Raw genomic sequence first — 26,551 nt, 5'->3', positions numbered from 1 at the left:
TTTGTTTTTTGTTTTTTTAATTTGTATTATGAATATTGACAACTGAACGGATACTTTCAACATTGCTTTTTACCTACACTGATAGTCTAGAACGTGACCACATGCTGCAATAAAAAAGTCCCCCAATAAAACAAAATCTGACTCCCTCCCCTTTTTATTTGGACTTTCCTTGAGAATCTGAACTCTGGGTTGACAGTCAGTTTTGACAGATTGCACTTAGGGCTCGTTCACACGACCTCTAGCGTTCTTTTTTTCCGTGAGCAGTTTGTTCCCGCTCATGGAAAAAAGAAGCGAGCTACCCTTTCTTCAGGCGGATTCCGCGACACACCCTCCGGACTAGGCCCATTCATTTGGGCTGTATAAGTTCATATACAGTGAAAGTAGCTTTTATTTTTCAGTATAAATGGTTGGATTCTATGGTTTTCTTAAACCATTATGATGAAAGAAACCTATGTATTATTGAGTATGTAATGTTACTTAAAGGGGCTCTATCAGCAAAATTATGCTGTATGAGCCCCACATATGCGTGACTAGGCTATTCAGGCACCGCTAATGTAATTTTAACCACACCCCCCCCCCGTTTTAAAATAAAACCATAAAAATTAATATTCAAATTATTCTTACCGTTCACGGTGGGCAGTCGTGTACTGTCCGACATCCTCTTCTGTCACGCCTTCCTCTTCTTTCTTCTTCTTTTGGTGACACCCTGCGGTCCTGGCTCTTCCCCGCCTTGATCTTCCTCTTCTTCCGGCAGCTTAGTTCAAATCCGGCACATGCGCAGTATTGCTCCCTCCGGAGTGCTATTGCGCACACTCTGGCACAATTTTTCTCAATGACGGTTCGCGAGTGTACTGCGCATGCGCATTACGTTCGCGTAGTTCTAAGAGGAACTGATCATGCTCAGTATTCTCAGTTCCCCTTAGAACTATGCAATACTGAGCATGCCCAGTATGCTCAGTTCCCCTTAGAACTACGCGAGCGTATTGCCATTGGGAAAAATGGCACCGGAGTGTGCGCCTGATTTGAACCAAGCCCGCCGGAAGAAGAGGAAGATCAAGGAAAACTGGGGGTGGTTGGGGGCCTGAATAGCTTTTTCAAAGGCTTATGGAGCCCCTTTTAACCCAATTTTATATATAATCTCTTTAGTGAATATTTTGTTATTGTTTGTGCTATCAAACTACCTCAGTGATGTGTGTGTGTGTGTGTGTGTGTGTGTGTATACAAAGGGGAGGGGATCAGAGGAGAAATGCTTTTCTTGTCTGGGCGCCAGATATCTGGTTTTATTGTTTTGACGTAGTGGTTAGAAAGGCAGAGGAAAAAAAAGATTGGGGAGGGGGCATAAACACAAGCCATCATACCTATCATACCTTAACACTACACACCTGTGAAAGTCGGCTAACAGAGCTGGTTGTGCCTAGTTTCTTCCAAAGAGAGCCTCCGAGCTTCCTGGAACCAAAGACTTAACTAGTATTCTGTCTTTCTCCCATTATTTTTAAGGCTGTTTGCTTTTCATGTCATTTGTTACCTTTTTTCTTTTATATAAAGCACTGAACCCATTTAGGTATTAAATTGTTAAAGTTATAGTTACCGTGTTTATCTATGAACCTATTAACTGTTGTGAAGTGTGTTTCTGTCTGACTGTTGGAGTGATGCGTGTATATGTTAGTGCGGTTTCTGCTGAGCCTATCAGTTATGGTGGCTGCATGTATTTGAGGTGTGTAGACTGTGTTTGGATGCAATTTACCCTCCATTTGCAACCCGAGTGAAGTGAGTTAACCCCTGACAGCTGCACCTGCATCATGTGACTCAGAAGATGGGGCGTTCCTGTACTGAAAATCTGCAACAATTCCCCAAAGACGCAGGATGTCCCTCACAGAACCCAAAAACATGATTGTAAATAATTGCCGTTTCCAACACAATCGGAACCTAACCGTTACAATAACTTTGGAACACTTTAACTTCAGAAAGTGATGTTGATTTTTTTTTTTCTCTCTTGACAAATTGTTTCAGATTTTTTACCTTTATTTATGAAAAAAGGACTCTTCAATGCCTTCTTTTCAGACACCTATAACCAAAATTGCTTAATAAATATTAACCAATTTTTAATCATGCTTGAATTTTTATTTTGAATGTTAGAAGAGAAGTGTAACAGAAATTTACCAAATTTAAGCCAGGTTCACATGGGGTTTTTTTGTACCGGATTTTGACACAGAGGCCGCCTCAGAATCCGTTCCAAAAAATGGCTAGTCACGACAGGGTGTCGGCGCCGGTGCATACAGTGCACCAGCATCCAGTCGCAGCATTCCGTTCCGGATTAGGCCCAAATGAATGTGCCTAGTAAGGACAAAGTGTCGCGCCGCGGACGTCCTGAGGAATCCGCATGAGGAAAGGGTGTGTCACTCGCAAAAAAAAGGAACCCATTGAATTCAATGGGAGGTGGCTTTTTGAGCCAGATTCTGATGCAGATTCCGCATCAAAATCCAGACCAAAAAACCCAGAATGAACCCGGCTTTAGAAGAACCCATTGGTTTGGCACAACATCCATAGTTCTGAAGGGGTTTTTTAAAGGCCTATCTATTAGCTCTCCCATCACTCATTTCAATGAGGCAAAAAAAGGAGAGAACAGCACTGAGCTGTATATGTTGACGTAAGGTAAGTATTTAGTTATTTAAATGAAAGCTTCTCGCCTTACATGGTTGTGTAAAACACAACCATCAAAGAGCCTGTGAACCACTTTTTAGAGAGGGTTCCTCCCTAGGTGTTGGAGCTGCAGGACCTGTACCACCCAATGTGTCGATACAATGCCAGTAGGACCAGAGAACAATGATCACCGCGCTTCACCTTATATTGATAAACTCTCTTTATTTTGGACATCAATAAAGAGAGTTTATCAATATAAGGTGAAGCGTGGTGTTCTTTGGTCCTACTGGCATTATTCATTTCATAACTGTATTTCTTTAACCTTATTTCAAAAAACTAAAAAAAAAAAAAAAAAAAACTCACATAATTTAAAACAAAATGGTGTTTTGGTTTTTTTTTTTGTAATCATTTAGCCCTAAAATCTAAAAATTTACACATTCACAAGGGGTTAAAAAAATGCATTCAATTGCATTGCAATTTGTTATGCAATTTCTCAGAGTACTGAAAACTGTTTGTGACTCAAAAGGAAAAGAGCGCTATTTGGATTTTGCAGGGCAGATTTTGCCAGAATAGCTTTAGGGTGCCAAAACTGACCCCATTTTGGAAACTATACAACTCACTGAATTTATCAAGCAATATAGTGAGTATTTTGACCTCCACAAGGGTTTCACCCCAATTACGAGATATTGCCCTATTTTAGTAACCACTTCCCCCTCTTCCGCCCCCAATGTTAAATGTGCTTTCTTATGAACATAACCATATGTAACTCCTATAGGCAATTTAAAGGGATCCTATCATTAAAACTCAATTTTTTTTTTCTCCCTAACACGTCGGAATAGCCTTAAGAAAGGTTATTCTTCTCGTGCCTTTAGATGTCTTCTCCGCGCAGCCGTTCAGTATAAATCCCGGTTTTCGGCGGTTTGCAAATGAGTTATCTCGCAGCACTGGGGGCGTCCCCAATGCTGCAAGAGAACTCTCCAGCACCGCCTCCATCTTCTTCAGGAACGTCCTATTCACACGTTTTCTTATGGCGCAGGCTTCAAACTTCTAGGCCTCGGGCAAAGCCGACTGCGCATGCCTGCCAACCACAAGAAAATGGCTGCTTAGGGGCCACACGGTGGCTCAATGGTTAGCACTGCAGCCTTGCAGCGCTGGAGTCCTGGTGTTCAAATCCCGCCAAGGCCATAAAACCATCTGCAAGGAGTTTGTATGATCTCCCCATGTTTGCATGGATTTCCATCCCATATTCCAAAGACATACTGATAGGGGGAAAATGTACATTGTGAGCTCTATGTGGGGCTCACAATCTACATAAAAAAAAAAAAGGCCGCTTAACAGTAAGTTTGAAACCTGCAACGGAAGAAAACTTGTCAAGAGGACGTTCCTGAAGAAGATGGAGGTGGCGCTTCAGAGTTCTCTCGCAGCATTGGGGATGCCCCCAGTGCTGTTTGAACACTAGGGAGCGCCCCCAGTGCTGCAAGAGAACTCATTTGCATACCGACGAAAACCGGGATTTATACTGAAAGGCAGTGTGGAGAAGACTTCTAAAGGGTAGGAGAAGAATAGTCTTTCTTAAGGCTGTTCCTACGTGTTAGTGAGAAAAAAATTGAGTTTAAATGATAGGATCCCTTTAAAAGTGAAACCTTTTTGTAAATATAAATAATCAAAAAATTTTCTGAGTTGTAAAAACTTTCTCTAACCATCTAGTTAGGTGACCATTTTTTGGAGGGTGGGTTTGGGGGGGGGGGGGTCCCCATGTGGACTCAGACGCAGATATGAACTAGGCCTGAGGGCTGGTCTGCTTCCAGTGACCATATGATTGAATATGTTGTGCTATATATTCATATCACTTTATAGGTTTAGTGTAGTTGCATTGAAGACACATATTTGGTATGCTTCAGTGGTTTCGGAGTGTTTCATCTTCTGTCCTTGCGCTGACAAGCCTAATAAAAAAAAATCTGAGATCAATGATTCTTACTCAGGCTTTTTCTGCTGCGTACCAGACCACTGGATGTTTCATGTTTTCATCAGTCCATCACATGGCAGCAGATTAACCTACATTACTCCACTTGGACTCTCTGTGTGGACACTGCAGATATTACGGCTCCATCAAATTGTATGTGTTTTCACACTGCCCTGTAGTTGGAAGAGAGCTGGATTAGATTTAGGCTGCATCACAGATTGGTGAAATCTCCCAGCATCCTTCCTGAGCACAGAGGAGAGAGCATCATCCGGCGTACCAGCATCGACCTGCTGCTAATTTGACATTTCCTTTAAATGCTGTAATGGGGAGCCCCTGCCAGGCCAGCTGCTACCTTGTGAACTTCGCTGTCCCTTGTTTTCTTCTTGATGACTAATTTATAGCTGCTCAGTGAGTACCCGAGCATATCACTGCACTGATATATATGTGTATTTCCATAATATACACGTCTTGTAAGGGATAGATTTCCCTTTGGTATAGTGGGAATCCTAAGCAAGAAAGGTTCAAGTGAATTTTCTTGGAATTGTTGTCTTCCTGCGTACAGATTCCACCCTGTAAGTATAACACCTCATCCTGCAATGCTACAGTTTTGTCATTGAGTGTAGATGGCTCGCATACATCTGTGCTCTGCACCTTTGTTTCACCTTGAAATGTGTGACTGCGTTAATACATTAGGAATGAATTACTGATGGATGTAACTGTATGTATACTCTTTATTTGGCTTGACTATGCATGGTTGCAGTGTTTCACAGTCTTCCCAGGTATCGTTGCTGTGTTGTCCTGGATTATAGCCATACTACAGTGTCTGGCAGGTCATCCGGAGCATCTGCATTGCTTCCATGTTCCCTCCCTCTGCTTACAGTCTCTTCAGAGACCTTTATATTATTGTCCTGTATGCATCTACTTGTATAGACTTGGATACTGGGGGAGGGATGGAAAATATGTCCTAAGTGTTAGTAGCAGAATGCTGCGGTAGCAGGCGCTTTCTATTTATGGTGTCAAACTGCAGAAAATGCAAGATTAGCATGTTTATGGAGACTGGGGCAGTAACGGTTAATGGTGTAGGCTTCCTAGGTCTCATGTGATGCAGTACTGAGGACATCTTGCCCTCTAAGAGGATATATAGTAATTGTTTTTCTTTCTGAATGTTTTTCCTTTTTTAGAAATCTATATACATATATTTTTTTTCTTTCTGTTGACTGGTCCTTGCTATCTAAATATATTACTCCTGAAGGATATGCAGCGCTATTGTGGTGTGAAAACTTTCCCTGTGATGCAAGGGCAATGTGATCAGGATTGGGATGCAGCTTTCCGGTTAGTTAACCCTTTCATGAGCAACAATGTTTTGTAATGGAACAGCAACTTTTCTGAACTAAAGAAGTTTTTTTTTTTTTTTTTTTTTTTAATTCTTAAAAGCAAAGACTTTTGAATTATTCTGAATTCTGTGTGAGATTGTGTGGTGGTTTTTTTTGTATCCATCCTGACTATAGGTGGGAACCAGGCTTCATTGGATGGTGGTATTACCTATGATGCTGCTCCTTCTGAAATATGAAAGCTGTAATTTGATTGGCTAATATGGACAGCCCAGTTTTTCTTTTTTGTTTTCTATGGAGACTAGGAAGAAGCCATAGTGCTTGGAGGAATTTGCCCAAGAATAAAGGTGATGATTTTATACAGATAATGTTTGGTCCCTTCCCACGTGCAGAGTCCTCTGTGCATGGGTGTAACTTGCAACCCTCTGCACCCTTCACCGGGGCCCAGGAGCCTTAGTGGCCTATAAGCAATGGCATCAGTATTGAGATTGCAGCTTCCATCTGGCCCATAAGAAGAAGACCAACCGATTACCCTAACCACTGTAAGGTGGATTAAACTCCTTAGCTGCCATAACCATCACTATCAAGAACTCTCTGTAGGAATGAGGTAAAGGGCCCAGGACAAAGATTGCATCGGGGCCCACAAGACTTTAGTTACATCACTACCTCTGTGTGATAGACCATTGATAGTGCATTGAGGTTGGAGATGGAACTCTCATAAAGGAAAAACTTTGTGTGCTATATGGCATTGTGATAGTTTACAGATCTCGCTCTACATTGTTTATATGGCTTATTACATAGTATAGGCCCATGTACATGACTAAAATTTTATGCGCAATTGTGGCCTGGATACCCTTCTCTTTTTGTAGACTTGTATCCGGGCTTTAGAAAGGTGTCTGTGAAGCATGTCTCCAGATTTGCGACACAGACCATCCTACAAAATCCATTATTACGCATGACTTTACTGATGCAGTGTGAACATGTATTTATCTGCTGATTCTGAGCAGTATTTTTCAGTCAGGAAAACTATGATCGTGTGCATGTAGCCTCATCCTTGCTCCAGATTGTTACATCTCTCTTTAGCTGTGACCGTGTGGGATTGCAATGACCTGGTTTTATATTATTGCAGTGTGTACTATATTTATAAAGCAGATGTAGGATTAATTGTTGATCTCTCGGCAATGTATTAACTGGTTGGATAAAATGGAACATTCAAAAGCCACAAATCATGAACTGTTAATCTTGCAAAGCCTATCTATCTAGTGAGAAATTCATGTCTGTATGTTTGGAAACTCACAGACCCAAACTGTACTTGACAAGACATGCCACATTTATATCTATACTTGCTTATAGTAGTGATGGCTAACTTTTTAAACTGTGTGCCAAAATTCATTAAAAAAAACAAAAAAACCAACCTAGCTTAACTCAGGTGGCTTGTCACATCTACAAATATCCATAATTTTGTGATATTTATGCTCTAGTAAAAAGTTACATTTTTTATTTATTATATGTATTTCCGACCCATCACATATTATACGACCCCTCTTTTTCTGGCCTATAACACGTTATAAACCCACCCCCTTTTTTTTTTTTTTTTTTTTTTTATCTTTAAGCCCTCACATGCTGACCCCATTTTTGTTCCCATTCTCTGCTCTCCTTTTATTTTTACGATGTAAGGTGTGTGTGTGTGTGTGTGTGTGTGTGTGTGTGTGGTGTATGAATCAGGAATTGCTTTAAAAAAAGAGGCTCTGTTCATTATTACTTTTTACATTATAATAAGCAAAAACAAGAATGCATTTACATTGAGCCTAAATCCCCAATGTATGTATTTGCATACATTTCCTTGCATTGAAGGAAAAAGAAAAAAAATGGGACTCTCTTGGCATATATTGTCCACAGAAGTTTACAGATAAGTAACACCTCATCTAATTTGCCTATTATTTAACAGCTAAGCAGTAACAAAATCTTCTTTTTAACTTCCATTGTGTAGTAAATTACCACAACAACAATGTTCCCTTTAAAGGGGCTCTATCATTGGGAAAAGTAATTTTTAGCTAATCACATCCTTGCATAGGCTTTAGAAATGCTACTTCACACCTACCTTTTGTATGTAAATTGCCTCAGTCGTTTTTGAATAAGTCCTTTTTTGTTCATTTGCTAATTAGCTTCCAGTCAGCACAGGAAGTTCCCAGCAGCACTGTCTTTGCTATTTCGTGCTATTTTGCCCTTTTCTATCTGAAAAGCCTGTACTGTACACATGCATAGGAAAGAATAGCAGAGGGTGCACAATGAGACTTCTAGGGTGCACCAAGAGGCTAATTAGCATATGACAGTTGGAATTTTCTCTCTAGCCTCCACCGTTCCCGAGCAAAAAGTGCAGTTAGTTTTGGTGTTTGATATGCTATTTAAGCTTTGTAATGTCAGAAGGGCAGTGTCAGGCAGGGGGCATGATTCAGAGCTCCAACGAGAGGCAGTCAATGTCAGAGTTCCGAATCACACCCCTTGCCTACTCCTGCTTGACACTGCACTACAGAGCATAAATAGCATATCACATCAAAACTAACGGCATTGATTTCTCAGGAACAGTGAGGGTTAGACAAAAAATTCCAGCTGTGCTGGAATCGATGGAACATCACTTATTAAATAACGTGAATAGCTGAACTTGTTGAAGGTGGTAAAAGGTCCTCTTTAACCCCTTAGCGACCTTTGACGTACTATTACGTCATGGACGCGAGGTACTTCGCGCACCATGAAGTAATATTACGTCATGGTGATTCCGCCCGCTCACTAGCTGAGCGGGCGGAATCGGAACTGAGTGATAGCTGTTACTGACAGCTATCACCCTTTTCCATAACCTCCGGTCGGTACTTTTACCGATCGGAGGTTTTAACCCTTTGATTGCGATGGTCAAACATGACCACCGCAAACAAAGGGTGCCGCGATCTCTCCCCCCCGCCGGCACCCCCCGGACCGAGATCGGGGGGTGCCGGTATCTGTAGTACGTAGTCTGGGGTCTGGTTAGTGACCCCAGACAGCCCTGAGCACTCACTTACTTACCTGGTGCTCCCGGCGTCTTCTGGAAGTGAGCTGTCCCGTCCGCACAGCTCACTTCCTGTGTCTAGAGTGAGACACATGCAGGCTGTCACTGCAGCCTGTGTCTCAGTCTAGAGTAGAGAATCAGTGATGCAATCTTCACTGATCCATGTGTCCCATAGGGACACAAGAACAAGTAAAAAAAAAAAAGTGTAAAAAAAAAAATAAAGTATTTGAAAACAATTAATAAAGTTATAAAGTCCCAAAAATCCCTTTTCTCTATAAAAAATGAATTATGTAAAAAAACACAAAAAATTAATAAAAACAATACATATTTGGTATTGTCGCGTCCGTAACAACCTGTACAACAAAACTGAAACAATATTTAATGTACACAGTGTTAAATATCTTGTATTTGCCGGTGAGACTTGTGTCCACTGTTAAATATCCGTACCTGGCCTTATCCACGATAGGAAGAAGTCAGCTTGTTATAAATCAGTGTAGAGGTTTATTAATATCTTGAAGGAAAACACAGGAACAGGGAAAATGTCCAAAATAACACAAATATCAGTCAATTGTCAATAGCTTACATCTTCAGAGAAGTTAAATCATCTGGATATCTTGTAGTTACAGCTTGGTTCATGCTTGTCATCTGGTTGGTGGACTTGGGCTGGTTACGACGTCCATGGATGTCCATCTGCCTGGACCACCCACCCTGGTGTTCCCAAAGACAGACCTCCTGGTCTTCCCCTGGTCTTCCCAAAGACAGACCCAGACATGTGTATTTCTTACTCATTTATATTCATGAGAGTGGGTGTTACCTTCCATCTTGTAGCTATGTAAGGAGATTTCTAAAATGGTCTACTCTAACCGCACCCATGCACCCAAAATATAAGACTATGATGTCAGTAGAGTGTTAACCCCATGTCTGCTAGAGAATATTGTAAATATATAATATTTAACATTTCCCCCTTTTGAGAGTGAAATATCTGTTTGAACTCTCAAGATATACCATACAACAATATTCATTCAATTAGATTATATCTTCTTTCTTCTTTGCTGAATACTGGAACTTAATTTTCATTAATTGTCCATATAATAATTTCATCAATTTGCGATACATTTTGACATTAGTAAACGTTATGGTATGTTATGGTAAACTGTGATCAAAGATGGAAACAATTTGATCCACTATCTAACCTACACCTGATGAAGGCTCTTCTTTCATCGTCTGGTCTTCTGGTCATCTCTTCTTCCGTCATAATAGAAGGCTTATTACCACAAATGTAGTTCTTGACTTAAAGTCCTTTAGATTTCCTCCGTGTTGTGCAGATATTATAACATTGTCCATTAAAGTTCATATTGTGAAGATATTGATATAACAGCAAAGTCCATATGTTATGTTTCACTTTACCAAGACATAGACTGTAGAGGAGTTTCCTTTGGTAATTCCCTTGACCACCTGTCACTGTAGAATCATGTGACACTTCTGGAGCAATACTGCAAAAGCAAGGCAAGTGTGAATTCTGACATCATCCCTGCTGCTTGTCAGTAAGGTTCAGTCCTGGAATCTCAGTCTCTTGGATACACAATATCTGTATTCGGGTTTTATCATTCACAACCCTTTTGCTCACCAAACAACTTGAAGTCTTGAAATAGAGAGGATTCCACCAAACATTGATGAGGACGTCTTTATATCTGTCCAATCATCAGCTGATCAAAGGTTCCAAACTCCAGTAATAGTTTTTAAACACAGTCCTTGGCATAAGCTTAAGTATATAGCATCATACCTTCAGATTTTGTCTTTTCCCGCACATCTTCTTCTTGTAACTGTTAAAGTCTTTTTATTAACATTTGATATCAAACTTTATCATAATCTTGGACTTGATTGAAGATAAGTTTTCTTTCCCTAATAGCTAAGCCAAACTAGGCAATTAACTAAACTATAATATCACAGTGTACCATACCACTCATTTATATATCATACTTCTCTTTACATTGTATCAATATTTATATTTGACTTATTAAAATATTGATATTCAATACATTTATCAAACTATCAGATAATAGTACTTTGGATACAATAATCTATATAAACATCATATATCAACATATATATCTTTATATCTATATGTATGAATATATATGTGTAATTTACTTGTGATGACAAATTGCAACATAACTCTGAAATATAATGTGATTATTAATTACCATTCTATAGACAATCACAATATTTATTCTTTAGTTAGAACTTTTCACCAATTATACTAAACATATGTTCCTATATGAATGTGTTATATTATACTTAATCATACATTTTCTAAAGTTTAATCACTTTATTTCCTTTTTAATAAGATATTATTTTATTTTAAACATTCATTTATTAAATATCATTGTGTTCTTTATCTGAGACACAATATTAACCTTTATTCATAAAAACGTATGTGCCTAAAGTTTCCTCTTAACACCTCGTCTCTTCACAGATTCCTGTGACCTTCTTAACCTTTCAGATACCTCCAATACCAAGAATAGAGACAACACTTGTGCCAACACACTCTTGTCTCTGTCTTAAACTTAACTGTATATATTCTTGTGTACTGGCTGTATATGAATACCATATATATGAAATAAGTATATAAACATAAACTTTTCAAAATATGTCACATCCTATAATCAGAAGTTTGAAGAATAAACCAGAGACTATCTCTCTTGATATCCCATATCCTTTGATGATATTATACTTCTCCTTTCATGAAGATGATTAGCTTATCTCATTTGCATATAAGACACTTATGTTTTCCCAATGTTTGTTTTCCCAATGTTTGTTTTCCCAATGTTTGTAGATGTTGATGTGTGTAAGTGTATGCAAGTGTGTGTGTACATGTAAGAATACATAATGAATAATAATACAATAAATCAATACTGCAATACTGGCTATAGCTAACTAGATTTTCCCACCATAACTAATATATTTATTATCCCATGATCCAATTACCACAATAAACCTTTATTATTTGTCAGGTTTGAACAAATATATTGAAGATTATCTGTATCTTCTCAAAAGCTACTTTTTCCTACAGAATGTTCACCTAAAATAACCTTGCTTTGTAGTGCAGCTGTCACCTTTTCTCTCAGCTCATGTGACTTAAACACTTGGTTTTCCTGTAGGTATAAACATATGAGGTTCCTTTCAATGGATTTCAAATATATTTGCTAATTTCCCAATTTAATATAGAGGATCATATAAGATAAAAAATAGAAAGAAATAGAAAAAGAAAATAGAAATAGAAAATAGAAAGAAATAGAAAATAGAAAGAAAATAGACGTCTCTTTGTTGGATATATTTTCCTTTTTTCCTTGTTGGATGCATCCTGATTTTCTTAGGCCTATTTGTGATGTCACAGATCTGTTGTATACACCAGTGGACACATAACACACATAACACTTATACTGACCAGCCCATCAGGGTCACAGGTCACAATGTGTTGCTGTCAATCAACTGACCACATGAACGAACACTTATTCTCACAGTAAGTAAGAGCTCCATGCCTAGTTGCATGCCTTCATACATAATGGATTATAACTTGAAAATCCTAAAAACATGGACTTTACATGAAACTATTGAAAAACATGCTTGAGGTAAGTTAGAACTTCTATCACTTTATCATGCATTGTTATTAGTCACACCATGTGAAATTAGTTTACTCATTAATAGTTAGACACTCCATGTATTCTTTTGGCTATAAGGAAAGAATGATGAATGAATGGACATCACTGATTGAACTGATCCATTTTTCCATATATCTATATCTGATGAGAAAAAATAGATAAACTTTAGCAAAAACCAAATTAATACAATAATGATTTTAACCAATGGAAAATTTAATAACTTTATGGATCCCTAGTACTATTTGATCATATTCATATAATGTACATAACATGTTCCTCCTCTCTCTGCATCCAGAGAGTGGACTATGACAAAAATCTGTCACCACACATCAGGCTCTCCTCCTATATGTGTGTGTATATATATAATAATATGATCCATAGTATTATTCACAATAGCATAATTAGGATTATTTATGAACATCATCACATAATAATGTGGATTATACCTGATCATTGGACTTCTCCTCATATAAAAGGGATTTCTCTTTACATAGCCAGATAGTACATAAGTAAATCTCAATAGACAGTCATTACATCAGAGATACTTTTAAACTCGACCCCTGACCTTCCTGTCAATCACATCCCACAATAACTCCACCAGGTCATTAGAGAATGCCAAGCTTGCCCTTTTCCTAAAAATATTAGACAGGTCAGATGCCATTGGGTTACTGAAAAGATCTGACATTTTGGAGACAACTGGTACATTCCCAGATACAATCTTTTGACTATCAATAGATTTGGTTGGCTGCAATTCTTTAATTTCAGTTAATACTGGAATTTCAATTTGTGGATTTTCCTGCATGGCATATGGTTTATATGCAACATGTAATTTCCTACATTTCTCATAGATTTTGTCACTTTGGCCAATACCTTTCCTCCTACAAATAGGGGACACTATAACCGGATTTAACAGATGCCTTTTAATAGGCTTTGCTTTTTGCTTTGGACATACTCGGTTTGCATTTGCCATTTGTCTCTCATGTGTTCTGGCCACGTCCAATAAACTAGCAGCTTCAAATAAAGTCTTCTTATCTGACGCACTGGCAAGGGTGACTGCATCCAAGAATTTGAACTTTTTAACAAAACTTTTCACCATAGATGAAGAGTTCACCTTTTGAATGACAGTTTTGTATGTCCTTTCAAATTTAGACATGAATGCATATGTACATTCTTTTCTGCCAATCTTTATCTCATTCAGTATGTCAGATGTTGGCACGCTGTCACCTCTAGTGCACCAGATTAGTTTCCTTAATCTCTCCACATCACTGTCTTATAACCATTCATTTGACTCATTATCATAAGACATTTTTGCAGACAAACGTTCTGTAAAATCAATAGGAAGCCATAATTTAAACAGTTTATTTCTCTGTTCAATATTTAGATCAAATTTCTCTGCATGGCTTTCAAAAATTTCTGAGTTTCTACACACATGGATCTTTACATCATATGTGGGAATGGCTTTACTCAGATTCATCAAATATTCCTGAGATTTTAATTTCAATTTAGTTTCTTGTATCATTTGTTCCTCACCATCTATGGCCATTACTGCCACATGGTGCTCTTTATCAACATATTGAGATTTCTCATCTGTCTGAACAGATTTATGCATACTATTACTTAATTTCTTTTCTGTTACCATGTCATTAAAAATCTTTACCAAAGAAGCTATATTCCTAAATACCTGCTTCTCTTTTGTAGAACAAATTCTATTTTCAATCTTAGAATTTGCCTGCTCACATTGTGTATACAAATCTTGCCATATACTCGCTAAATTGTCACTAGCCACAATTTTAAACTCAACGTTACATTTTTCAGACAATGACTCAAATTTTTCCATACTTTAAAAGTAAAATCTTTACTCACCACTGTAGAAAGCTTCACCTTTAGCTTGTCCTTGGAACAGTTGGTCCCTGTCATCAGAACGTCTCAGTACGTCTGGCACTTGTGGTCCTTCTGTGTTTCCTCACAGGCTTTCCTCACACAGGCTTCCGTATCATATAACACACGTACAACAGTCATCTGTATCTCACCAATATAAGTTCTTTTTCGAAGTCTTCCTGAATCTTGCAATTCATACAACTTGCAAAATACTCCTCTCTTCCCCCTTAATTGCAAGTGAACGGAACAAGAAAAATAGGAAAAAAACGACCGTGCTTGGCTCGCCACTGTTAAATATCTTGTATTTGCCGGTGAGACTTGTGTCCACTGTTAAATATCCGTACCTGGCCTTATCCACGATAGGAAGAAGTCAGCTTGTTATAAATCAGTGTAGAGGTTTATTAATATCTTGAAGGAAAACACAGGAACAGGGAAAATGTCCAAAATAACACAAATATCAGTCAATTGTCAATAGCTTACATCTTCAGAGAAGTTAAATCATCTGGATATCTTGTAGTTACAGCTTGGTTCATGCTTGTCATCTGGTTGGTGGACTTGGGCTGGTTACGACGTCCATGGATGTCCATCTGCCTGGACCACCCACCCTGGTGTTCCCAAAGACAGACCTCCTGGTCTTCCCCTGGTCTTCCCAAAGACAGACCCAGACATGTGTATTTCTTACTCATTTATATTCATGAGAGTGGGTGTTACCTTCCATCTTGTAGCTATGTAAGGAGATTTCTAAAATGGTCTACTCTAACCGCACCCATGCACCCAAAATATAAGACTATGATGTCAGTAGAGTGTTAACCCCATGTCTGCTAGAGAATATTGTAAATATATAATATTTAACACACAGTGAACGGCGGTAAAAAATAACGGAAAAAACCCGCCGGAAGTAGTGATTTTTCGCCATCTCACCTTACAAAATGTGCTATAAAAAGTGATCAAAAAGTCATATGCACCCCAAAATAGTACCAATAAAATGCACAGGTTGTCCCGCAAAAAATAAGCCCTCAACCAACACTGTCAAGCGAAAAATAAAAATGTTACGCCTCTCAGAAGATGGCGATGCAAAAATTACTGATTTATGTCCCCAAATGTGTTTTTGTTCTGCAGACTTAGTATCGCATAAAAAAATAACATAAATGAGGTATCGCCGTAACCGTACCAACCCGCAGAATAAAGGTCACATGTTACTTATACTGTACGCTGCATGGCGAAAAATGTAAAAGGTAAAACTCAATACCAGAATTGATTTTTTCTCTTTTAAATCCAGCAAAAAAAGAGTTAATAAAATGTAATCAGTAAGTTTTAGGCACCCCAAGATGGTGTCATTACAAAATACATCGCATCCCGCAAACAACAAGCCCTTATATGGCCACGTCAGCAGAAAAATAAAGAAAATATAGCCTCTACCAATGTGAAGACAAAATCACGCAAAATCGCAAAATCATTAGAACACAACTGGGTGCGGCAGGCAGGGAATGTATAAGCTGTGCAAGCGAATATCAGGGGACACCCTATATTTACAGCTTATGAGGGAAAATATACCAGAAGTGACCCCCAAAGTGACCCCAGTGTGACTCCCCCAATCATAGGAGCTACTGGGGGTACAGTAGGGAATTTAGTGTCTGCAATGTCCTCCGCACCGCTTATATATTCCCTCTTCGCCATCCGCTGTGCAGTCACGTCCGGGATACTAATACTACACTACACCCCCTGATAAATTCTTTTAGGGGTGCAGTTTTCAAACTGCGGTCACTCCTTTGGGGAATCCACTTTCTGGTACCTTACAGGCTCTACAAACATGACATGGCGTCCAGATACCAAACATCTGAATCTGTACTCCAAAAGCTGCATCGCGCTCCTTCCCTTCTGCCCCCTGCTGTGTGCCCAAACTGCAGTTTATGCCACATGTATGACACTGGTGTAACCGGGGTAATGTCATATGTGAGTATAAACTGATATTAGGGCACATATATGACACTGGTGTACCCCGGATAACGTACGTAATGTCATATGTGGGTATAAACTGATATTAGGGCCCAGCCAGACACAGAAGGGAAGAAGGTTATTTGGTTTTTGGAGCACAGACTTAGACGGTTTGGTTTTTGGATGCCATGGCACTTTTGCAGAGACTCTAAAATTTCCCCTACAAAATGGGGTCACTTCTTGGGGAATTCCAGTTTACTGGCACCTCCAGGGCTCTGCAAAAACAACATGGCGCCCAGGAAGTCCCTCTAAATCTGTACCCCAAAAGCTAAAAAGCGCAGTGCTCCTTCCCTTCTGAGCCCTGCTGTGCGCCCAAGCAGCAGTTTATACCCACATATATAATTTTTTTGCCCCTCGGGAAGGCCCACTTAATAGTTTTAGGAGTGCAGGTCTCTGACAACACAAAGTGGGTGCAATGCATTGGATACCAAAATGGCATATTTCTTTAAAAATTTCAATTTTTGGGAAGCATTTTTAGTCTCAAAATCATAATACCACTTGATACATTCCTTGACGGGTGTAGTTTCTAAAATGGGGTCACTTTTGAGGGGTTTCTATTGTATTGATACTTTAGGGGCTCAGCAAATGCGACATGGCACCTCAAAACTATTCCAGCAATATATGCCCTCCAAAATCCAAATAGCGCTCTTTCCATTCTGAGCCCCAACATGTACCCATACAGCAGATTATGATCCCATATGGGGTATTGCCGTGTTCAGGGGAAATTGTGTAACAAACTGTGGGGGGCTCTTAATTCTCTAACTACTTGCAAAAATTAAAAATATGGCGCTAAATGGACGATTTATTGGAAAAAAAGTAATTTTTCATTTTCACATCTCAATGGTAAAAAAAATCTGTGAAACACCTGTAGGGTCCAAGTGCTCACTAAACCCCTTGATAAATTCCTTGAGGGGTCTAGTTTTCAAAATGGGGTCGTTTTGGGGGGGAGGGGGGAGGGTTTCCACTGTTCTAGCACTTCAGGGGCTCTCCAAATGCAACATGGTGCCTGAAACAGATTTCAGCTAAATTTGCCCTCCAAAATCCCAATAGCGATCCTTCAGCTCTGGACTTTACAGTGTGCCCATACATCACTTTACATCCACATGTGGGGCATTTCTGTAGTTGGGGCAAAGTGCTTGACAATTTGTGGGGTGCATTTTCTTTTTTAACCCCTTGTGGAAATGCATAATTTGGGGTTAAAGCTACATTTTATAGCAAAAAATGTCACTTTTCCTTTTGTTGGGCCAATTCTGTTACACTCCTGTAGGGTCAAAGGGCTCACTAAACCCCTTGGTAAATTCCTTGAGGGGTATAGTTTCCAAAATGGGGTGACATTTTGGGGGTTTCCACTGTTTTGGCACATTGGGGGCTCTGCAAAAGGGACATGGTGCCTGAAAAGTATTCTAGTAAAATCTGGCCTACAAAATCCAATTAGCGCTCCATCCGTTCTGAGAGCGACCGTGTGCCCGTACATTAGGGTACCAGCACATACGGGGTATTGTCGTGTTCAGGAGAAATTGTGTAACAAAATGTGGGGTGCAGTTTCTCCTTTAACCCTTTGTGAAGATGAAAAATTTGGGGCTACAGTGACATTTTATTATAAAAAAAAAGTAATTTTTCATTTTCACATCTCAATGGTAAAAAAATCTGTGAAACACCTGTAGGGTCCAAGTGCTCACTATACCCCTTGATAAATTCCTTGAGGGGTCTAGTTTCCAAAATGGGGTGACATTTTGGGGTTTTCCACTGTTTTGGCACCTTGGGGGCTTTGCAATCGGGGCATGGCGCCTGAAAAATATTCTAGCAAAATCTGGCCTACAAAATCCAATTAGTGCTCCATCCGCTCTGAGAGCGACCGTGTGCCCGTACATTAGGGTACCAGCACATATGGGGTATTGTCGTGTTCGGGAGAAATTGTGTAACAAAATTTGGGGTGCAGTTTCTCCTTTAAACCTTAGTAAATGTGTAAATTCTAGGGCTAAATGAATATATTAGTGACAGAAATTGAAAAATGTAAATTTGACCTCCATTTTGTTTTAATTGTTGTGAAATGCTGAAAGGGTTAAGAAACTTTCTAACTGCTGTTTTAGATTCTTTCAGGAGTGCAGTTTTTAGAATGGGGTGACTTTTGGGGGGTTTTATTAGAGAGGCCTTTCAAGTTCCCTTCAGAACTGAACTGGTCCCTTGAAAAATGTGTTTTGGAAATTTTCTTGAAAATTTGGAAAATTACTGCTTGACTTGTAAGCCTTATAATATCTGAAAAAAATGAAAGGGTGCTTAAAATTTGATTGCTACATAAATCAGAGACATGGTTAATTATATTTATGAAAAAATTCGGGTAGTATGACTTTCTATTTGAAAGGCTTGCAATTTCAAAGTTTGAAAACTGCATTTTTTTCAAAATTTTCACCAAATTTCCTATTTTTTCATAATTAAAGACAAAACATATCGACGAAAATTTACTATTGACATGAAGTACAATGTGTTACGAAAAAACAATCTCAGAATCACTTGTGTAAGTTAAAGCGTCTCAAAGTTATCGCCATTTAAAGTGACACATGTCAGATTTGAAAAAAGAGGCCTGGTCCTTAAGTCACTTTTGGGCTGTGTCTCTAAGGGGTTAAAAGAAAGCTGAGCTGTTGTAGACAGTTATGTAAACTTTCCCCATACTGTACTAATGAGGCCAATTTGATAGGAAGTCAAACCTGTTACCTAAATTTAACTTTAATTGTAGTAGGGATGTAACATTGTAAACACCCTCCTGTGGACTAGACTTAAAGGGATCCTATCCCTCACATAATTTTTTTTTTTCTAGATACCATGTTGGAATAGCCTTAAGAAAGGCTATTCTTCTCCTACCTTTCGTCGTCTTCTGCGCGCAGCCAGTCACCTCGGTATGCAAATTAGCTCTCTCACAGCACTGGGGGCAGGCCCCAGTGCTCAAACAGCGCTGGGGGCGTCCCCAATGTTGTGAGAGAACTCTCTCCAGCGCCGCCTCCATCTTCGTCAGCAGTGTCATCTTCATCCTCTTCTTCCAGAGGTGGCTTGTAACTTCTAGGCTGGGCATGCCCACAGGCCACATAAAAATGGCCGCTTGCACAGTATTGTACTTTAGGTATCTGGATTCTCTTTGACAAAAAAGTACTGCAAACCCTACTTTTGTCCAGTGATGTCAAAGTACAAACAGTCTTAGTATGTGATGTGGGTGCTTATGTCAGGGGTAATTAACCCCTCTCATTCAATCTTGCACCCACACTTAACTTATGCTGCAAATTGAGCATAAATGACACCCCAACACAGTCCATGCACTAAGATGTACGCTGCCACCGCTTCAACTTTCATGGTTTTAGTAGGAAACCCACTCACAGATGTACACATCTCTGACAGTATAGGCAAACAGACTTTAAAAAGGTAATGCGTTCATAGAGCATTATTTAATACCCAAGGGTTCAGTGCATATATACCGTATATACTCGAGTATAAGCCGAGTTTTTCAGCAAAGTTTTTGTGCTGAAAAAGTCCGCCTCGGCTCATATTCGAGTCATTACGGTAATACCATAGTTAGAGACACGGGGGCTGGTGCCGGGCCGCAGCAGCGCCACGCTCATAGCAGAAGTACCAGGGCCTTCTAGCAGAAGTACCGTAAGTACTTCTTTAGTTTGAAATGAACAGCATCGCCATGTCGATTCTGCGGGCCTGGCACCCGCTCCGGTGTCTGTATGCCGGGTCTGTAACTACGGTAGCTGCAGTCTGTAGCTATAATGGCGCCGCTCTGCTCCAGAGCGGTCGCCATTAGAATCGGCACCTCCACTGTAACTCTTACAGTGGTAATGGAAGAGTTACAGTGGAGATGCCCTCCACTGCGGGGAAGCGGCAGGTGCCACCATGCCCCTGGAGAGAGAAGGGAGAGGACGCGACCACTCTTTCAAATGCGGCCCTGAATTTGAAAGAGTTGCCCAATTCCAAAGGGCAAGTGAGGGGCAGGCTCTAACGCTCCAGCCATGGGGTCCAAATCTGTAAAAACTTATCGCGAGTTCTAGTTGACCAACTACGACCATTTTAATTTTTGAAATTTTCCAGTAGCTGCTGCATTTCCCCCCTAGGCTTATACTCGAGTAAATAAGTTTTCCCAGTTTTTTGTGGTAAAATTAGGGGGTCGGCTTATATTAGGTTGGCTTATACTCGAGTATATACGGTATATAATTTATTTACATTACAAAGTGTGACCAAACGAATAAAACAGAATATAAAAGAGAGAAAAAAATTGAGATGGCCAGCACTCAGTTTGTTGCTAGCTTCAAACGTATGACAGTTCTCCTAGAATCCACAGTTTTTGTAATTGTGAGCCAGTTTTGGTGTCTCATTCAGACATGTCTTCTGCCGGGGACCCTCCATCTCCCTTTTCAGGTGGTGGGGGATGAACTGCCTCACCTGAAAAAGCTGAAGAATAAACTTTCATCCCTACCTGGAAAAGTTCAGTTCTTACTGTCTTTTTTTTTTTGTCTTGAAGATATTCCTGTTGCATCTCCCTGTATTATGCTTGACTGGTTTCTGGTATTCTGGTATCGGCCAACTGTTGGCATGCTTGTAAGTTTGCAACTCCAAGGGCACCAGTCACAGACTTTGGGTCAGAGGTGACAAAAGCAAATAACAATAAGACAGAATCATAGATGTACATGTATAAACAATACAGTCCAATTTTAATGCGTACAAGTAAATTTCTTTCATCACACTTTGTAATGGAGTGGAATGGATGTGAATGTAACCTAGGGTCAATACCAGATATTTAAATGTATTAATACTTTACATAACTTTTCTTGTAGGGCCTCCAAGATGGACCTCCGAAGTGCCCTGGAGGAATGCACTTTGGCTCTCAACTTATTTTTGAATAACAAATTTTCAGAAGCTCTGGAGTTATTACGCCCATGGTAAGGGTTTTATGTAAAAAAAATATATATAAATGTGTAATACTATTTTAACGCCTTTATGTCCTTCCACTCATTACTCCAAGATATGTAATGTTGCTTAAGGGCTAATTCACACTTGAATAGGGTGTGGCGGAATTTGGTCTGGAAAAAAATGCTTCAGGAATTAGGAAGCGTTTTTTTGACATTGAAGCGGCTTTTGGAGCGATTTTTTTTTTTTTTTGCGGTTTTTGGTAACCGCCAGGCGGTTTTACCCTCCGGCACAGTGAATGGACCTGTTTTTGTTAAAAACTGCACCACAAACTGCATCACTGTTTTTCACCTTCCATTCACTTGTATTGATTTCCTGAGGTGGAATTTGCCTCAAGAAAGGTCAGCTCACTTCTTTTTTTCCAGTAGCGGGAACAAACTGCTAGCGGAAAAAAGACCGCCTGCGTTCTACATAGACCTCTATTGTGAGGGGACAGATTTTGAGGAGGATTCCGTTCCCATATCCGCCCTCTCTTGCCCCGTGTGAATGGGGCCTAAGTGAACCTGTCAGCCTACAACTGCATCTAATCTGCAAGCTGTCGGTTGTAGAGCAGGAAGAGCTGAGCTAATTAATATATTGTATTGAGAAAAGTAACGCACACAAATTCCATGGTTTTTCATATCTGGACATAATAAAAATAAAGACCTTGTTTTTAAGGACCAGATTTATTTATTTATTTTTTTTGAGAGAATAGGAAGTCTTAATCTTTTTAATATACAGAACTATACAAAAGTTTTTAGTTTTTTGTTTTTTTTTCCTTATGGACTTCACACGAACGCTTTGCACCTGGTTGTGTGCATTTAGCCTGACAGCTATGACAGTATGAGGGAGGGGACACAGGCTAGAGTAGTGATGGCAAACCATTGAGAGACCGAGAAACTGCAACTCAAAATCCTCTAAGGGCTAGTTCACACATGAACAAAGGTGCGGATTTTGACAGCGGATTTCGCTTCAAAATCCGCCCCTTTACAAAACTTTTACAAGGTAAAAGTTTGCATTTGATACGTTTGAACTATTTCAAGTTCACTATTTTCATTGTACAGGATCTATTTTATAGTGACCATGCAATGTTATCACAGCCTGTAATAATATCACGTCTGCTATAACACAGATACTGTGCAATATAAATAGTGAAGGGCCCTCAAACAGTACATTTTGCTGCACAGTGGCCCCCACACAGCAGAACATGCTCCTGTACTTACCTGCACTCCCACAAAGAGCAGTTGGGTGGCCTCCTTCCACCGCAGAGCAGGTGCTGATGATTGTCATTATAGCCCCTGTGTCAGGGCATAGGTTACAATCTTTTGTCAGTGTAAGCTGCAGTCTACAATGATAGTTTTCAACACCTGAAAGAAGCACACTCACGCTCACTCGCTGGGGGCAACTGGGACAGCTGCCCTGGATACCCGGTTAGCGAACGATCCAGGAGCTTGGCTGCGGTGATGTTGCACATGCCCACAGAGAGGGCTCTGATTGCCCCCTCTGGCACACGTGCCATAGGTTCACCCTCATGAGGCTAGAGCAGGGCTAGGGAACCTTTGGCTCTCCAGCTGCTGTGAAATTACAACTCCCATCATGCTCCATTCACTTCCATGGGAGTTCCCAGAACAGCAGAGCCAGTATGCATGTTGGGAGTTGTAGTTTTGCAACAGCTGGTGAGCCGTACGTTCCCTACCCCTGGGCTAGAGAATGAACAGAAGGAAGCTGTGGTAGCAAAGATGCTATGAAAAAATGTTCTTAAAATTCAAGAAGCAATGCGAAAATTGATCAACCTACTATACGCTGAGCCTTCCTAGGTATATGAAACCATATTAGAACTTTCATTGCAAGTGCATAATTTAAAAAAAAACAAAAAAAAAAAAAACCAAACCCATAGACTAACACCTTAGCTGTATTCTTGTATTCCCAATAAAAAAAACAGTGTGGGGCTATCTTTTCTTAGACTCTGCATTGCGCCTTTATTCTTTTTTAAATCATGTAACAGATTAAACTAAGACAGATGTGACTGGTCTGCCTTACTTCCACAGGGCTAAAGACAGCATGTATCATGCTCTTGGATACAGCACCATCTTGGTTATGCAGGCAGCGATGACGTTTGAGCCTCAGGACATACAGATGGGAATTGGTACAATGAAAGAAGCTTTACAGACATGTCAGAGGTATACCTTTTAACTATCAATATGTATTACTGCTTTTTGCACTAATTAAGAAATGTGACATATTGTATGAAGCTTGTGTTTCTGCTTCTTTTGGTCATAATGAAGACAGCCAGGATGACACCCCGCAAAGCAAAGTGTAAATGGGGAATAGCAGTAAGCAGGTGTTAACATGACATCTGAGAGGTTAAATTTGATCAATAACAGTCCTACTTTACTTCTGTATCTGTGCACATTTTTACATTAGTTTTTAAGGGGGGGGGGTGTTGTTCAACATTTTTTATTATTCCTGGGGAGCATATATACCTTTTAAAAGTAAGGAAGAAAATCTAGTTCTCCTCTAAACACTTTTCTCTCCCAGTGTTACTAGTCGAATCCCTGTGGCTTCTTGTCCCCATCACCCTCGAGGTGATGACGTCACTTCCATCATTCATGTGACCGCTCAGCCAATAAGTGGCCTCAGTAGTCATGTGATATTCATGCACACGTCAGTAATTGACTCATCTGTTTTAGACTGGTTTTAACTGCACAACTTTCTAAAATATGTGGTTACGGGTTGTAAAATGTTCTTTTATTAGAGGGTAAATAATCTTATATACTTGCAGTGGTAGACATAGATGTCTATGCACCTGCATATTTTGTAAATCCTACAGGAATTCCGAAATTGCCTGGAGTTACATTTCATGAAATGTTAACTTTGTTGTGCAGGCCAGTACAAAACTGACTAAATGGGCTATGATGCAGCGAGTTCAGTTCACACAGCAGAGGTCAGTCCGGGAAATACAACCTGCACATGAAGTGTTTTTCCTGAAGGCGGACTCTGTCGCATGAAAATATCCTAAACTTGGTATAGAAAATAAGATGCACGTTTTAGTTTTTAATTAAAAAAAAAAATCTTGTTTTTGACTTTTACAACTGTAATACATTGCAAATCCTGCACTTTCAGGCAAGCTCTCTGACAGATCTTTCTGCAGCCTCCTCTTATAAAACAATCTAAAGGCACATGTACATCTATGAGCTAACGTACACCTGCTGTATATGTACATGTGCTTGTTCTATATCTGATGGTTGCTAGTTGTGTCAACAGTGTCATAGTAGTTAGAGGATCGCAATAAAAACTACAACTAATCACACAAAAGTAAAGCCCTTACACATCTCCATCAACAGAAAAATATGTCATACATTGAGATAATAACTCTCTATAACCCCTGGCAAAAATTATGGAATCACCAGTCCCTGAGGATGTTCCTTGAGTTGTTTAATTTGTAGGAAAAAAAAATCACGGTCATGGAAAAAACTAAAGGCATTTAATATGGCAACTTTCTGGCTTTAACCCCTTAACGCTAAATCACGTACCTGTACGTCAGGGAATGTGGTTAGTTCCCTCATTCCCACGTACCTGTACGTGATAGAGATCGCACGGGTTCAGAAGCAGAGCCTGTGCGATCTCCACGGGAGGCCGGCTGTATCTGACAGCCAGGCTTCCCCATGTAGCAGCAGGGACGGTGATTGCACCAACCCCCGCTGTTTAACCCTTAAGGTGCCATGATCCATAGTGATCATGGCACCCTAGGGGTTTGGCCGGGCTATAAATCATGTTGCCGGCAGCAGGAGTCTGTGTGAGCTGTAATTTAAAGCTACACGCTGCTCCTTAATCCCTCCCCCCATCGGAGCGAGCTCCGATGGGGGGAGGGTTAACCCCTTGGATGCCAGGACGAGGGGAAGCTAGTCTATGCATCTGCATAGCTAGCCTCCTCTATAGACTGCAATACACGTGTATTGCAGTCTGTAGTTAGTATAGAACCAGAGATCCTCTCTGATCACTGGTTCTAGTGTGCTTGCAGCACAAATAAAACAATGTAAAAAAGTTTTTTTTTTTTTTTTTTTAAATAAAAGTGTAAAACAAAAAAAACAAACATGGTTACATTTCTTGTAAATCTGGAAAATCGCTGTTACACTTGTAAGCCTTATAACGTCCAAAATAAATTAAAATACAATCAAAAGATGATGCCGATATAAAGCAGAGATATGGGAGATAATATTTATTACTGTATTTGGGTGGTATAACTATCTGCCTGAAAATCAGAGAATTTCACATTTTGAAAATTGCAATTTTTTCCAAATTTCCATCAAATTTCCTATTTTTTTTAATAAGTAAATACAAAAATATTGATTAGTGTTTACCACTAACATGAAGTATAATGTGTTACGAGAAAATAATCCCAAAATCACTTGTGTAAATTAAAGCGTCTCAAAATTATTGCCATTTAAAGTGACACATGTCAATTTTGAAAAAATAGGCCTGGTCCTTAACCTACATTTGGGCTGTGTCCTTAAGGGGTTAAGAAACACTAAAAGAAATCAAGAAAAATAATTGTGGTAGCCAGTAACAGTTAGATTTTTAGAACAAGCACAGGGAATAAATTATGGAATCATGAAAAACAAACAAACAAATTAACACTCCAACACATCACTAGGATTTTGCGTGTGTGGAGGGGGGGGGGGGGGGGCGGTGGGGGGGGGGGGTTGCCACTAAATTAATTTTTACAGTGGTTCCCTCTCCAATTTGATATTTTTTAGGTAAGTGACACACAGTTTTGTATTGCCAGGTGGAGCTAGAACCTATGGTGTTGGTCTAGTAATATACATATTTATATATTTTAAGACTGAAGCGGGTTTTGCTGATTTTTTTGTTTTGTTTTTGAGCTAAAGGCCAACAATGAAAGGAATGAGAAATATATAGGAAATTATTATATTTCTACCTTCTGCTCAATCCACTCCTGACTTTGGCTATAAAAAACACAAAAACCCCAGCAAAATCAGCCAAAAACACGTTTTACATGTAACTCTATGATCCAGCAGCTCCTGTTGTTCCTGAAGCCCAGAAGATCACATGATTACGGGGCTGGGAGTTAATCTGCATCCTATAG

General features: G+C 39.6%; 1 protein-coding gene across 2 annotated transcripts in view; it reads left to right on the top strand.

Annotated features, from left to right (window-relative positions):
• TTC39B (tetratricopeptide repeat domain 39B) overlaps window positions 1-26,551 on the top strand; it is a 107,883-nt gene that overhangs the window by 43,538 nt on the left and 37,794 nt on the right. The window contains exons 1-3 of one of the 2 annotated variants that reach the window (XM_075279492.1): window positions 4,719-5,175; window positions 21,333-21,437; window positions 23,493-23,624. In XM_075279492.1, the coding sequence (XP_075135593.1) occupies window positions 21,343-21,437; window positions 23,493-23,624 (227 nt within the window). In that variant the 5' untranslated portion in view covers window positions 4,719-5,175; window positions 21,333-21,342. Of the gene's footprint in view, window positions 1-4,718; window positions 5,176-21,332; window positions 21,438-23,492; window positions 23,625-26,551 lie in introns of those variants that run through there. The other variant, XM_075279486.1, reaches the window with a different exon arrangement.

This window comes from Leptodactylus fuscus, chromosome 1 (assembly GCF_031893055.1).
Source record: "Leptodactylus fuscus isolate aLepFus1 chromosome 1, aLepFus1.hap2, whole genome shotgun sequence".
Lineage (NCBI taxonomy): Eukaryota > Metazoa > Chordata > Amphibia > Anura > Leptodactylidae > Leptodactylus > Leptodactylus fuscus.
The sequence above is the reverse complement of the archived record's forward strand: the minus strand, read 5'-3'. Positions and strand labels throughout refer to the sequence as shown.